The following is a 15,962-nucleotide window of genomic DNA, read 5'->3' on the forward strand; positions in this document are numbered from 1 at the left end:
TGGTTAAAGCCGCCACCTGTAGTGCTGACATCCCATATGGGTGCCAGTTCGAGTCCATGCTGCTCCCCTTCCGATCCAGCTCTCTGCTATGGCCTGGGAAAGCATCAGAAGATGACCCAAGTCCGTGGGCCCCTGCATCCATGTGGGAAACCTTGAAGAAGCTCCTGGGTCCTGGCTTCAGATCGGCCCAGCTCCAGCTGTTGTGACCTTCTGAGGAGTGAGCCAGCGGATGAAAGATTTCTCTTTTAAAAATATATATATATTTTATTTATTTATTTGAAAGGCAGATTTACATAGAGAAGGAAAGGCAGAGAGGTCTTCCCTCTCTGTAACTCTGCCTTTCAAATAAAAATAAAATAAAAATTTTTTTTTAAGATTTATTTTTTATTTGAGAGTCAGAGTTACACAGAGAGAGGACAGGCAGAGAGAGAGAGAGAGAGGCCTTCCATCCGATGGTTTACTACCCAATTGGCCGCAACGGCCAGAACTGTGCCGATCCGAAGCCAGGAGCCAGGAGCTTCTTCCAGGTCTCCCACGCGGGTGCAGGAGCCCAAGCACTTGGGCCATCTCCTACTGCTTTCCCAGGCCATACAGAGAGCTGGATTGGAAGAGGAACCGCCGGGACTAGAACCGGTGCCCATATGGGATGCCGGCGCTTCAGGCAGGGCGTTAACCCGCTGAGCCACAGCACCGGCCCCTATAAAATAAATTTTTTAAGAAAAGAAAAAAAAAAATACCTAGAAGGATACATCTGGGAGAGGTGGTGAGTGGTGGAGAAGAACTTTCAGTTTCATCCTATACTTCTATGTTTGAATTGTTTGTTTTTTGTTTTTAAAGATTTATTTTATTTATTTGAAAGAGAGTTACAGAGAGAGGGAGAGACAGAGGTCTTCCATCTGCTGCTTCACTCCCCAGATGGCAGCAATGGCCAGAGCTGTGCCAATCCGAAGCCAGGAGGCAGGAGCTTCTTCCAGGTCTCCCACATGGGTGCAGGGGCCCAAGGACTTGGGACATCTTCCCCTGCTATACCAGGTCATAGCAGAGAGCTGATTGGAAGAGGAGCAGCGGGGACTGGAACCGGCGCCCATATGGGTTTGCCGGCACTTCAGGCCAGGGCTTTAACCCACTGTGCCACAGCACTGGCCCCTGTTTGAGTTTTTAATGCAAGCATGTAGTTCTTTATATAATTTTGAAATTTTTTCCCTCAAATATAAGAAGAAAATTTGGTGGCCGGCATTGTGGTATAGAAGGGTAAGCTTCTGCCTATAGTGTCATCCTGTGTGTCTCTCTATAACTCTGCCTTTCAAATAAAAATAAACTTTTTTTTTTTTTTTTTTAAACAGAGTAGACAGTGAGAGACAGAGAGAAAGGTCTTCCTTTTGCCATTAATTCACCCTTCAATGGCCGCGGGTGATCTGAAGCCAGGAGCCAGGTGCTTCTCCTGGTCTCCCATGGGGTGCAGGGCCCAAGGACTTGGGCCACCCTCCACTGCAGTCCCGGGCCATAGCAGAGAGCTGGCCTGGAAGAGGGGCAACCAGGACAGAACTGGCGCCCCACCAGGACTAGAACCCGGTGTGCCGGCGCCGCAAGGCAGAGGATTAGCCTATTGAGCCGCGGCGCCGGCCATAAAAATAAACTTTTAAAATAAATAAAACAAAGAGCTAATTTGAGAAAGATCTTCCATTCGCTGATTTATTCCCCCAGATGGCCACCTTGGCAAGCACTAGGCCAGGCTGAAGCTGGGAGCTTTTTCCTGGTCTCCTGTGTGAGTGCAGAGGCCCAAGCACTTTCCCAGGTGCAGTAGGAGGGAGCTGGATTGTAAGTGGATCAGCCGGGACTCCAAGCAGCATCCATGTGGGATGCCAGTATTGCAAGTGGCAGCTTTATCCACTACACCACAGCACTAGCTCCTTCTTGCTCACACTTTAAACTTGACATCGGTGGTCCTGGGGCATTGACAAGCCCCTTGGTAATACTCAGAATTGTGTGCAATGAAATGAAGTGTAAATTTGCTATAGACATGCTAAAATTAATTGTTTATTGGATCAGGGTCCCCTGCCTGTTGGTTAAACCAAAGGTAAGTGGCATTCCAAATGTTTGACCTCTTCTTCATCAGTCTTTAAGGTTTATTTATTTATTTACTTGAAAGTTGGAGTTACACAGAGAGAAAAGAAGAGGCAGAGAGAGAGAGGTCTTCCATCCTCTGGATCACTCCCCAGTTGGCCACAATGGCCAGAGCTGCACCAATCTGAAGCCAGGGCAGGGACCCAAGGACTTGGGCCATCTTCTACTGCTTTCCCAGGTCATGGCAGAGAGCTGGCTCAGAAGTGGAGCAACTGGGACTCGAACTGGCACCCATATGTGATGCCAGCACTGCAGGTGGCCCCTTCCCACTATGCCATAGCACCGACCTATTCGTCAGTCTTGTATGGACATGCAGTCATAGAATGTTGTCACCTACTTGGGACAATATTTCTAAGCCATCCAACTGACAAGACTCTAGTTTTATGTGCTGTGAGACTCAATGAGCTTTGTGTCTGCTGCTAGCTGTATTTCTGTAAGAAGGGAGTACCTCCTGCCTACACTTGAGTGTTATTTTCAAGTGTTTTTTACCCTTAGTCATATTGAAGAAGGAAGTCACTTGACCAGCTATTTCAGAAATGTGTTGATTTCCACTGTTCTTTTTGTTCTCTCTAGCTTCCCATTGACCGGGGTGGAGGTGAAGGAAAGGCCATGTACATTGATACTGAGGGTACCTTTAGGCCAGAACGACTATTAGCAGTGGCTGAGAGGTAGGTTACTAAATTAGATGAGACTGTATGTCACACTTGTCATTCTAGTGATTACCTGGGTTGCTTGGCTAAAGAATGTCTCTTCTGTTGTTCTACATTCCAGAGTTCTATGTTCTATGAGGGAGCTTCAGAAAGCTCATGGGAAATTGACATTCTTTTCATTCCATTTTGCTATGAACTTGGAATACGTTCGTGCCTTTGACTGCATTTTTGGGTGTGTGTGTGTGTGTGTGTGTTTCAGAAGAGTGAAAGACCTAAATGCAAGAGTTAAAACTATAAAAGTTTTAGAAGAAAAGTTTTATGTGCCTTTAAGTGGCAAGAATTTTTTTAGATACAGCCTCAGAAGGAAAGTTCATGAATAATTAATGGATTAAAAAGTCAGTTGGTAGGCCGGCGCCGCGGCTCACTAGGCTAATCCTCCGCCTTGCGGCGCTGGCACACCGGGTTCTAGTCCCGGTTGGAGCACCGGATTCTGTCCCGGTTGCCCCTCTTCCAGGCCAGCTCTCTGCTGTGGCCAGGGACTGCAGTGGAGGATGGCCCAAGTCCTTGGGCCCTGCACCCCATGGGAGACCAGGAGAAGCACCTGGCTCCTGCTTTCGGATCAGCGTGGTGCGCCGGCTGCAGCGCGCCAACCGCGGCAGCCATTGGAGGGTGAACCAACGGCAAAAGGAAGACCTTTCTCTCTGTCTCTCTCTCTCTCACTGTCCACTCTGCCTGTTAAAAAAAAAAAAAAAAAAGTCAGTTGGCACTTCATCAAAGTTAAAAACTTTTGTACTTTAAAGGATACTATCAAGGATTTAAAAAATTTCCTCAAGAATCTGAGAAAAAGTTTGCAATAGCATGCAGAATATACAAAGAACACTTAAGGCCTAACAGTGAAAAGAATACCCAACTAAAAAACGAACAAAGAACTTGAACAGTTTTCTAAAGAGTGTATATAAATGACAGATAAATGCATGAAAAGATGGTCAATATCATTAGGCATCAGAGAAACATAAAATTCTAGATATCATTTCATACCCACTGGGCTAGCCATAATGAAAGATAGTAAGAAATGTTGGGGAGGGTGTGGAGAAACTGGAACTCTCATGATTTGCAAGAGTATAAAATGGTGCCAAGTCATAAAACATGTCCTCAAAAAAGACTTGTACATGGATGTTTATAGTGTCAATGCAATAGCCCCAAACAGGAAACAGCCCAAATGTCCATCAGTAGGTAAATGAATAAATAGAATTTCCTATGTCCTTACAATGGAATACTGATACATGTTGTTACAACATGGTTGAACCTCAAAACGTGGTAAATGATGATAGTTAAATATAGAAGACCATATATCATATGGTTGTATGTGAAATTTCCAGAAGTGAAAAATCTATAGAGAGTAAAATTGTGGTTACTGGGGGTAGGAATGCAGAGTAAATGCAAATCAACTTGAGAGCTCTTCTAGGGTGAAGTGAATGTTCTAAAATTGGATTGTAATGATGTTTGTACATCTCTGAAAATATATTAAGGAAACTTCAATAAAGCTGTTGAAGAATTTGAGTTTCTGCATCCCCTATCACAGCTTTCAATTTTTCAAAACTGTTTTACCTATTTTCCCTGGCCTAGGGTCAAATGGTTAATTTAGTCCCTACCAGAAATTCTACTGATGCTCAATGAATAAATAGAATTTAATTGCATGTTGAGATGTCACATTCAAGTTGGAACCTGCCTAAATTGAGAATATTCTCAGGGGCCAGCACCGTGGCTCACTTGGTTAATCCTCCGCCTGCAGCGCTGGCATCCCATATGGGCGCCAGGTTCTAGTCTCGGTTGCTGCTCTTCCAGTCCAGCTCTCTGCTGTGGCCCGGGAGGGCAGTGAAGGATGGCCCAAGTGCTTGAGTCCCTGCACCTGCATGGGAGACCCGTAGGAAGTGCCTGGCTCTTGGCTTCGGATCAGCACAGCGCTGGCCGTAGCGGCCATTAGGGTAGTGAACCAATGGAAGGAAGACCTTTCTCTCTGTCTCTCTATCACTGTCTGTAATTCTACCTGTCAAATAAAAAAAGAGAATATTCTCTAGTTTTATGATTAATTCACTTTCCTCTTCCCTTGTACAATCAGAATCCAGCCCATTGAATATGCACCACTGAAGTCAGCCCCTTGCCTCTGTTTAGAAAGATCCTGTCAAGAAAAATAATTACTGTCTTGTAATCTGATTTTTTTTTTTTAAAGATTTATTTATTTGAAAGAGTTACAGAGAGAACCAGAGCCAGAGAGAGAGAGAGAGAGATCTTCCATTCTGCTAGCTCACTCCCCAAATGACTACAACGGCCAGAGCTGAGCTGATCCGAAGCCAGGAGCTTCTTCCAGGTCTCCCACGCGAATGCAGGGGCCTAAGGAGTTGAGCCTTCTTCTACTGATTTCCCAGGCAGTAGCAGACAGCTGGATCGGAAAAGGAGCAGCTGGGACACAAACCAGCACTCATATGGGATGTTGGCAGTGCAGGCTGAGGTTTTAACCTACTGTGCCACAGTGCCAGCCCTAGTAATCTGATTTTAGTTTTCTAAATATGTGCATGCTTACCTGTGTCTTCCTTCCCAGTGTTGTTTTGCCAGTCTTGTATAGAAGTCACTTTAAAAAAAAAAAAAAAAAAAGGAAAGATTTATTTACTTATTTGAAAGGCAGAGTGACAGAGAGAGAGAGAGAGAATCCGAATGGTTACAATAGCCAGATCTGTGCCAGGCTGAAGCCGGGAACCAGGAACTCCGTTCTGATCTCCTACATGGTACTGGGGGCCCAGGTACTTGGACCATTTTCTGCTGCTTTCCCAGGTGCATTATCAGGTAGCTGGATCAGACGTGAAGCTGCTGTATTTCAAACCACTAATTCATATGAATGCTGGTGTCACAAACAGTGGCTTAACCTGCTGTGCCTCAGCATTGGCCCCCAGAATACACTTTTTGCTTTTTTAAGGTTTACCACGCACCATGGCGTAGTAGGTTAAGCTGCCGCCTGCAACGATGGCATTTCATATGGGCGCTGTTTCGTGTCCTGGCTGCTCCTCTTCCAATCCAGCTTGCTTGTGGCCTGGGAACGGCAGCAGAGGATGGCCCAAGTGCTTGGGCCCCTACACCTATGTAGGGGACCCAGAAGAAGTTCCTGGCCCCTGGCTTTGAATCTGCCCAGCTCTAGTCATTGTGGCCATTTGAGGAGTGAACTAGTGAATGCAAGAGCTTTAATCTCTGTCTTCTCTTCTCTCTATAACTCTGCTTCTTAAATATGTAAATCTTTAAAAAAAAAAAAAATCCCGGCACCTCAGGTGGAGGCTTAACCTACTGCACCACAGTACCAGCCCCCAGAATCCACTTTTTTTTAAATCTGTCATTTTGATCATTTTTTAAAAGATTATTTATTTGTTTGAAAGTCAGATATGGAAGAGAGAGTGATCTTCCATCCACTGGTCACTCCCCCAGATGCCTGCAACAGCCAAGCAAGGGAGGCCAGGAGCTCAATCTGGCCTGCATGAGTGAAGGGGACCCAAGAACTTAAGCCACCACCTGCTGCCTCTCAGGGTAGGCACTAGCAGGAGGCTGTAATCCAAACCCAGGTATTCTGATAAGGAATGCAGGCATCTCAGGTGGCTACTTATCACCTATACCATAACACCCATCCCTCTACTGTGTTTAATTTTATAGTTCTGAGAAAATCATAAGCCCTCTTTAATAATTTCTATTCATAACAACACCCTCACTAGTTAATTTTTTACCATGCCTGGTTGAAGAAGTTTAACGCACATTTAGGTTACTGTAGCTCAGGGATTCCCAGAATGTGGTCCTCAGAATAACTGCAGCAGTATCACCAGGGAAGTTATTAGAAATGCATTCTCTGGCCGGCGCCGTGGCTCACTAGGCTAATCTTCTGCCTGCGGCGCCAGCACCCCAGGTTCTAGTCCCCGTCGGGGAGCTGGATTCTGTCCTGGTTGCTCCTCTGACAGGCCAGCTCTGCTGTGGCCCGGGAGTACAGTGGAGGATGGCCCAAGTCTTTGGGCCCTGCACCCATGTGGGAGACCAGGAGAGGCACCTGGCTCCTGGCTTCGGATCAGCACGGTGCGCCGGCCGCGGCAGCCATTGGTGGGTGAACCGACGGAAAAGGAAGACCTTTCTCTCTGTCTCTCTCTCTCACTGTGCACTCTGCCGGTCAAAAAAAAAAGAAAAGAAATTCATTCTCTAGGGACTGGCGTTTTGGCACAGTGTGTTAGGCTGCTGTCTGTGATGCTGACATCCTATAACAAATTGCCAGTTCGAGTCCTGGCTACTCATCTTCCGATCCAGCTCCCTGCTTATGTGCCTGGGAAACTAGCAGCAGATGGCCCAAGTGCCTGGGCCCCTGCCACCTATGTGGGAGACCCAGATGGAGTTCTAGGCTCCTGACTTCAGCCTTGTGCGTTTCTCATCACTGCAGCCATTTGGGGACTGAACCAACAGATGAAGATCTCTTTCTCTTTGTCACTCTGCCTTTCAAATAAATAAATAAACCTTTAAGAATAAAAGAAAAAAGAAAATTGATTCTCAATCCCCACTCTGTGCAAGTAGGGTCCAACAATCTTTTTTCTTTTTCAAGATTTTATTTATTTATTTGAAAGGCAGAGTTATAGCAAGGCAGAGAAGTCTTCCATCTGCTGGTCGCTACCCAGATGGCCACAACAGCCAGAGCTGCACCGATCTAAAACCAAGAGATTTTTTCCCAGTCTACACATGGGTGCAGGAGCCCAAAGACTTGGGCCATCTTCTACTGCTTTCTCAGGCCATAACAGAGAGCTGGATTGGGAGTGGAATAGCCGGGACTCGAACTGGCATATGGGATGCCAGCACTGCAGGTGGTGGCTTTACTCACTCCACCACAGCACCAGTCCTCAACAGTCTGTTTTTAACAAGCTCTCCAGATAATCTGATACTTGCTGAAGTTTGAAAGCCATGGACACAATTGCTAAGTAGAGTCACTATCTTTTTTGAAAGTTAAGTACTATGAGAGAAAGATAAAACCTTTTTGAAGTGATAGAACTGAGTTTTACAAACTTACCTACTAAGAATAACCTGAGATTGTTTTTTAAAAGGAGCTCCAATTTTTTTTTTAATATCTATTTTTTATTTGTCTGAAAAGCATAGTTGCAGAGAGGCAGAGAGAGAGGTCTTCCATCCACTGGTTCACTCCCCAAATGACCACAACAGCCAGAGCTATGCTGATCCATAACCAGGAGCTTCTTGTGGGTCTCCCACGCGGGTGTGGGGACCCAAGGACTTGGGCCATCTTCTGCTTTCCCAGGCCATAACAGAGAGCTGGATCAGAAGTGGAGCAGCCAGGTCTCGAACCGGCACACATATAGGATGCCGGCATTGTAGACAGTGGCTACCTGCTACACCACAACGCCGGGCCCCTGGAATTTCTTAATAGATGTCCTAAGTTATACTTACTTTTTTTTTTTTAAGGTTTATTTATCTGAAAGGCAGAGTTAGAGGGATCATCCATTCAGTGGTTCACTCCCCAAATAGCTGTATCTGGGCCTGAGCCAGGTAGAAACCAGGAGCCTTATTTGAGTCTCCCACATTGGTGCAGGGGTCCAAGTCCTTGAGCTGTCTTCCACTGCTTTCAGACAAATTAACAGGGAGCAGGCTCATAAGCAGAGTAGCTGGGTGCATGACATCAGGCAGTGGTTTTATGCACTACAGCACAACGCTAGCCCCTGGGTTTTTTAAAATATTTTATTTATTTGAAAGAGTTAACAAGGTAGAGACAGAGTGAGCTCTTTGATCTGCTGGTTCTTTCCCCCAAATAGCTGCACCGATCTAAAGTCAGGAACCAGAAGCTTCTTTCGGGTCTCTCACATGTGTGCAGGGCCCCAAGGACTTGGGCCATCCTCCACTGCTTTCCCAGGTGCCTTAGCAAGGAGCTGGACTGAAAGTAGAGCAGTCAGGACTCGAACCAGTGCCTGTATGGGATGCCGGCACTGGAGGCAGTGGCTTTACCTATTCTTACCTTTGAGAAGGTTCACTTGGGGCCAGGGCTGTGGCATGGTGGGTGGAGCCACCACTTGCAGTGCTGGCATCCCATGTGGGCACCTGTTCTGGTCCTGGCTGCTCCACTTGTAATCTAGCTCTCTGCTGTGGCCTGGGAGGGCAGTGGTGGATGGCCTGAGTCCTTGGGCCCCTGCGCCCGTGTGGGAGGAGGCTCCTGGCTCTTGGCTTTGGATTGGCCCAGCTCCAGCCATTGCAGCCATCTGGGGAGTGGACTGGTGGATGGAGGATCGCTCTCTCGCACTCTGCCTCTACCTTTCAAATAAGATAAATATTTTAAAAAATAAATAAATAGGCCGGCGCCATGGCTTAATAGGCTAATCCTCCGTCTTGTGGCGCTGGCACACCGGGTTCTATCCCGGTTGCCCCTCTTCCAGGCCAGCTCTCTGCTATGGCCCGGGAAGGCAGTGGAGGATGGCCCAAGTCCTTGGGCCCTGCACCCGCATGGGAGACCAGAAGAAGCACCTGGCTCCTGGCTTCGGATCAGCAAGATGTGCCGGCCACAGCGGCCATTGGAGGGTGAACCAACGGCAAAAAGGAAGACCTTTCTCTCTGTCTCTCTGTCTCTCTCTCTGTCTCTCTCTCTGTCTCTCTCTCTGTCTCTCTCTCTGTCTCTCTCTCTCTCTCTCTCCCTCCCTCCCTCCCTCTCCCTCCCTCTCCACTCTGCCTGTCAAAAAAAAGAAAACGAAAAAAAAATTTCATGTCCTGCTTCTGGAATATATTCTACTTTGTGAGTGCTGCTGGAAAAAAAAAAAAAAAGAGTGGGTAAATTTTTCTGCTAAACATGTCATGTTCTGGGGCCGATGTTGTGGCACAGTGGGTTAAGCTGCTGCCTACGAGGCTGGCTTCCTTTGTGCGTGCTGGTTCGAGTCCCATCTGAAAGACCAGATGAAGCTCTAGGCTTCTGACCCTGCCCTGGTGATTGGGGTCATTGGGGAGTGGACCAGCAGATGAAGCTCTCTCTGTAACTCTGCTTTTCAAATAAATAAAAATCATTTTTTAAAGAAATCTATGTTCTGAGAACAAAAAGATAACCCTCCCCTTCTTAGTAGATTTTATCAATGTTTCTGGAAGCAAAACTAGTAGAATTTCTCAGAATTGTATGTAATCCTCTTGAATCTTTATACTTCTATGATTTAAATATAAAAAACTTATTTGGTTGGGATCCTAAAACTATCTTCATGCCATCTGCTTATCCTCATACTGCTTATCCTTATTCTAGAATTGTAAACATAGAACATAGCTCAAAGAATTACAGTACATTGAGTTTCATTTTATATTTTTCATTTTTTTTTAAGATTTATTTTATTTATTTGAAAAGTAGAAGAGGGGAGAGAAAGATTGAGCTAGAGAAGGTAAAAGAGATAACTTCCATTTGCTGGTTTACTCCATAAGTGGTTGCAATAGCTGGGACTGGGCCATGCAGAAGCCAGGAGCCTGGAACTCCATCTGGGTCTACCACATGGATAACAGAGGCCCAAGCACTCGGGCCATCCTCCACTGCTTTCCTGGGTGAATTAGCAAGGAGCTGGCTCAGAAGTGGAGCAGCTGGGACTTCTAGTACTCTCTGTATTACCAGATGATACATGCATCACGGGTGGCAGCTTAACCCGCTGTGCCACAATGACCACTCCTGGCTTTCACTTACACATTCTCTTTTGAACTGTCACTAAGAGGGTTGCTATTATACTTTGGACTATTGTGATGTGATTGTAGGTGACATTAATATGAGAATATCACTTAGGTTAGAGTGATGATATACAAATCTCTGGGTTTTGTTGTGGATAAAAGCTGTAGTCAGCAACATTTATTCAGAATTTACTAGCTATATAAAATATACTAGGTAGGTAGAAAGACCCATTCTTTTCCTTGAGGAATTTGTAATTAGTAAAAGAATTTCAAAGTAGCTCTTCACAAATGCCATAGAAAGCCCAAATGTTTTCTGGTAGTACAGAGAAAATCACATCTATTTGAGATTTTTTTTTTTAAAGAGAGAGAAAGAGGGAGAGGCAGAGAGATCTTCCTTCACTCCCCAAAGGGTCACAACGGCCAGAGCTGGGCTAGACTGAGGCCAGGAGCTTCTTCTGGGTCTCCCACTTGGGTACAGGGGCCCAGGGACTTGGGCCATCTTCTGCTTTCCCAGGCGCATTAGCAGGGAGCTGGATCAGAAGTGGAGCAGCTAGAACTCGAACTGGCACCCATATGGGATGCAGGCAAAGTACAGGCATTCCGTTGAGTCTTTTATTTGAAAGAGTTAAACAGAGTCTTCCATCTGCTGGTTCACTCCTCAACTGGCCTCAATGGCTGGAGCTGCACTGATCCAAAGCCAGGAGCCAGGGGCCTCCAAGTCTCCCATGCGGGTACAGGGGCCCAAGGACTTGACCATCCTCCGCTGAAGAAATGGAGTTCTGTTTTGGTACATTTAATAAGAATGAATTTGAGCCATCTGGAACACTCATGTCTTAGATGACATTACAAAGATGATAAAATAGAGATCATCCTATAAAAACAGAAGATACTCATTTGCCGATTTTAAATTCAGAGGAGGGGCCGGCGCCGTGGCACAGTAGGTTAATCCTCCGCCTGTGGCACCAGCATCCCATAAGGACAGCGGTTTGAGACCCGGCTGCTCCACTTCCAATCCAGCTCTCTTCTGTGGCCTGGAAAGCAGTAGAAGATGGCCCAAGTCCTTGGGCCCCTGCACCCGTGTGGGAGATTGGGAAGAAGCTCCTGGCTCCTGGCTTCAGATCGGTGCAGCTCACTACCCGTTGCGGCCACTGGGTAGTGTACCAGCGCAAGGAAGACCTTTCTCTCTGTCTTTACCTCTCACTGTCTGTAGCTCTACCTCTCAAATAAAATCTTTAAAAAAAAAATTCAGAGGGAGAAAACTCAGACATAACATGAATTTTGTTTTGGTGTCAATTATATTAGATGTATAAATGTCACATACTCTATGTAAACCAGCTACCAGCAAGAAAAGCTAAAAAAAAAAAAAGTGTTTACTTTCTTGAACTTCTTATTGGTTGAGTCCTTGTTTTCTGCAGGCAGAGTAGACAGTGAGAGACAGAAAGGTCTTCCTTTTCCGTTGGTTCACCCCCCAACGGCTGCTGCGGCTGGCGTGCTACAGCCAGCGCACCGCACTGATCCGAAGGCAGGAGCCAGGTGCTTCTCCTGGTCTCCCACACGGGTGCAGGGCCCAAGCACTTGGTCCATCCTCCACTGCACTCCCGGGCCATAGCAGAAAGCTGGACTGGAAGAGAAGCAACCAGGACAGAATCCAGTGCCCTGACTGGGACTAGAACCCAGTGTGCCTGCGCCACAGGCGGAGGATTAGCCTAGTGAGCCGCAGCACCAGCCTGGAATCCTTGTTTAGAAGATTTTATTTCTCATATTAACAGTTTATGTGGATTTAATTAATCTCTGATTTGTTATTTTTGTTCCTCCAAATCCTGTCACGTGCTTTGGGTTTTTCCAGTAGTATATTGTTACCTTATATTGGGAAAATGTTCAGTCTAGTTCAGGAGTCCTCAAAGAACAGCTGTGACTTGTCTTGAAATCTAATCAGGTAGATCTACTCCAAAGTAGTTGCTGCTGTCATCTTTCTGTAGTTTGCCTAAGCTTCCTAAGACAGAGGAAGTTACATTCTGTGTCCCCAAAACCTCTGCCAACGCCGCTGCTTACCTGCTCTTCCCAGGCAATGTAAGCATTGGAGATGAATTTTCCGTCTGAGTTCTGTATATAGCCTAAAAATGTTCTCTGCTCTCTCCTAGGTACGGCCTCTCTGGCAGTGATGTTCTGGATAACGTAGCCTATGCTCGGGGCTTCAACACAGACCACCAGACCCAGCTCCTGTATCAAGCGTCAGCCATGATGGTAGAGTCCAGGTTTGTGCTCAATAGAAAACACTAAAGATGTTCCCAAAGACTTCACCCTGAATCTTCTACAGGCTGTTTGACCACATTGCTAGCAGCTTGTAAGTTTAGTTCCTATATTGATGCCCCTGTTTTGAGGTTTAGGTCAAGCTAACTTAAAAAGTCAAGTCTGGGGGCTGGAATCGTGCCACAGCAGGCCAAACCACTGCTTGTGACACCAGCGTTCCATATTGGAACAGTTCCAGCTGTTCTGCTCTTGATGCATCTCCCTGCTGATGTTCCTGGGAAAGCAGTGGAGGATGACTTAAATACTTGGGCCTCTGCTACCCAAGTGGGAGATCAGAGGGAACTCTGGGTTCCTGACTGCAACCATTTGGGGAGTAAACCAGCAGATAGAAGATCTTTCTCCCTGGCACTCTCCCCCCACAATCCCCTCCATTCAAATAAATAAAATTTTTTAATGATTTATTTATTTGAAAGGCAGTTAGAGAGAAGCAGAGAAAAAGAAGTCTACCATTCACTCCCCAAATGGTTGTGTCAGTCTGAAGCCTGGATCTTCTTCCAGGTCTCCCACGTGGGTGCAGAAGCCCAAGGACTTGGACCATCTTCCACTGCTTTCCCAGGCTATTAGCAGGGAGCTGAATGAGAAGTGGAGCAGCCAGGGCTTGAACTGGCACCCATATGGGATGCCGGCATTGCAGGTGGTGGCTTTACCTGCTATGCCATGGCACTGGCCCCCTAATAAATAAATCTTTAAAAATACATAAAAAGTAAAACTGATTCTAGAACAGCATATAGTCTATAAATAATTTAAAAAGAAAAAGCAGCCATGTCTACCTGAACTTGCTGTTTCACCTCATTGAACAGTGCTTCAGATTTGAATGCTGCAGAAATACTTTTTAAAAAGTCTACATCCAAGTCAAACTATGATGTTGTAGGGTAGTGAAGAAGGGAGCAGAATCTGACAGGGTAGAAACAGGTTTCACAGGGTCTTTGTTCCTTGTAGGTATGCGCTGCTTATCGTAGACAGTGCCACCGCCCTCTACAGAACAGACTACTCGGGTCGAGGTGAGCTCTCAGCCAGGCAGATGCACCTGGCCAGGTTTCTACGGATGCTTCTGCGACTTGCTGATGAGGTAAGCTATGGGTAGAGACAAGGAATGCTCACAGTGCTCAGAGATTCTAGGAGCTTTGCCAGGAGGCCAGGATATTGGTGCCTTAGATTGTCAAGCTATTAGGAAAGATATTCGTCAGTCATTGCTTTGTGGGGGAAACTGGTAGCAGCATGAAAGTTCATGGAATGTCTGGCCCGAAAGTAATGTTTATCCTTTCCCCATCAGTTTGGTGTAGCAGTGGTCATCACCAACCAGGTGGTAGCCCAAGTGGATGGAGCAGCCATGTTTGCTGCAGATCCTAAAAAGCCTATTGGAGGAAATATCATAGCCCATGCATCGACAACCAGGTAAGGTAAATGGAGGTAGATGATGTTTCTTGGGTTGTCATGTTAACTGTGAGGTAGGCATTGTTGTAACATTCCCATTTAAGCCCTGGTGAAGCTACTGTTGCATAATCAGACTCCGCACAATCTCACTGTCATGCTCTTCTTAGTATAGGTGTTTGCTTTTAGTTCATAAAAGAATTAAAAATCCGTAAGTGTAGAAAATGAGTAATTGATGTGGCTCTCCTTGTTATAAGAGTTTCATTTTGCGGGAGCAGAGCAGAAATGGATTCCTCCAGATTAGAAGCACACTAAGTATACAGAGGCTGCCAAAGTCCTGCTACAAAGTATACATGTCTAAAAGATCTGTCCTCATGTTGGGAAGGGAGCTGTTGAATAACTTGGTGCTTTGCTCTGTTTTGGGGGCAGACTGTACCTGAGGAAAGGAAGAGGGGAAACCAGAATCTGCAAAATCTACGACTCTCCTTGTCTTCCTGAAGCGGAGGCCATGTTTGCCATCAATGCAGATGGAGTGGGGGATGCCAAAGAATGAACATTGGTTTTTTTCTGGTTAAGTGCTACAGCCTAATGAGGACTGCTCCTTGGGGGATTCTTCACAGCTGTCTTCCTGTTGTGACTGCCAGGAAAAGACTTCTGGAAAAACACCTATTGTATTAGCTGATGGTGGAGACAGGTCAGTGTCACAAACTGATCTGACATGTTTATTCCTTATATACTATATTAATTTCTTTGGTTTTTGGCAGAGAGGTATGAAATACCTTTGACACAGTGCCTTGGGATTGACTCGGGTGGAACAGTTTATTGGACAATTATAGGTCTCTAAGAGAACTAAAGCTGGGAGACTTAACTCTCTTCTGAGAAATGGTAATAAAGCATAATGCCTGAACTGTGCAGCAAAGGGGATGAGTCTCTTAGGAACTCTCCCAATCAGAAACAGATTTTAAATTCATGCCTAAATTCTATCATAGGAACTTGGTAAAAGGCCAGCAGGCCATCTTCTTGCTTGGTCTTTCACTGTGAATTAAGCATTTTAGTGGCAGACTAAGTAGATTCAGTGTGAAACTGCTAACACAGTAGTTGTTTGTAGTAAATGTGCTGTCTAGAGTCAGTCTTGTGCAAGGTAAATATTTCAAGATAGAGTTTCCATAGTATCCCTTCTGGCACTGGGTGGGGGTAATTGGGTTATGTTGCGTTCAAAGGAGATCCTACATTTACATGATTTAATCAGCCTAATGGGAGACATATGCTGTGGCCTTTGTTTTATTTCATAAATCTCATGTTGTGAATGTCTGCTACTGACCCATATTATTGTGCTTCAGGGATTTGAGATACTTTTCTTCTTACCTTCAGACTTCTTAAGTTGACTTTAAGAGTCAGGGACTGAAATAAAAGTTGCTTTGTCAATGTCCCAGGAACTTAAATTAACTAAGTTTACAGTATACTATTTTCCTTATGTCAGGGTTTACTGCCTTCACTAGTTAGGACTTCTGATCCAGATCTCACCCAAAATGTTCCTTAGCTATTTCTGGGTTTTAAAGCCTCAGAATTGAGTATCTCAGATAACAAGGCCACAGTGAAAGGCTGGTTCTTACAAAGCCATCTCAGTCCTAAATTAATTTTTTCTTCTATGTATAGACTTTGTACTGTAAGGCCTAGGAATGAACGGGAGAGGAGTAGGGAACACCTGATTAGTCACAGTAGGCCTTGTTTAAGCTGAATTTTCTCCAGTGACCTAAAGAGCTGATAAATGAGAAAGGAAAACAATCACTTCAAATTTGGTTTATTTGA

The 15,962-nt window shown here is 45.5% G+C and overlaps 1 protein-coding gene across 1 annotated transcript in view; it reads left to right on the forward strand.

The window, feature by feature from the left end:
• RAD51 (RAD51 recombinase) overlaps positions 1-15,941 on the forward strand; it is a 43,908-nt gene extending 27,967 nt beyond the window's left edge. The window contains exons 6-10 of the mRNA XM_062205646.1: positions 2,698-2,792; positions 12,614-12,727; positions 13,722-13,851; positions 14,056-14,177; positions 14,583-15,941. Coding sequence (XP_062061630.1) covers positions 2,698-2,792; positions 12,614-12,727; positions 13,722-13,851; positions 14,056-14,177; positions 14,583-14,706 — 585 coding nt within the window. The 3' untranslated portion in view covers positions 14,707-15,941. The remainder of the gene's footprint in view (positions 1-2,697; positions 2,793-12,613; positions 12,728-13,721; positions 13,852-14,055; positions 14,178-14,582) is intronic.
• The last annotated feature ends 21 nt before the right edge of the window (positions 15,942-15,962 follow it).

The sequence above is a fragment of the Lepus europaeus genome, chromosome 11 (genome assembly GCF_033115175.1).
Source record: "Lepus europaeus isolate LE1 chromosome 11, mLepTim1.pri, whole genome shotgun sequence".
Lineage (NCBI taxonomy): Eukaryota > Metazoa > Chordata > Mammalia > Lagomorpha > Leporidae > Lepus > Lepus europaeus.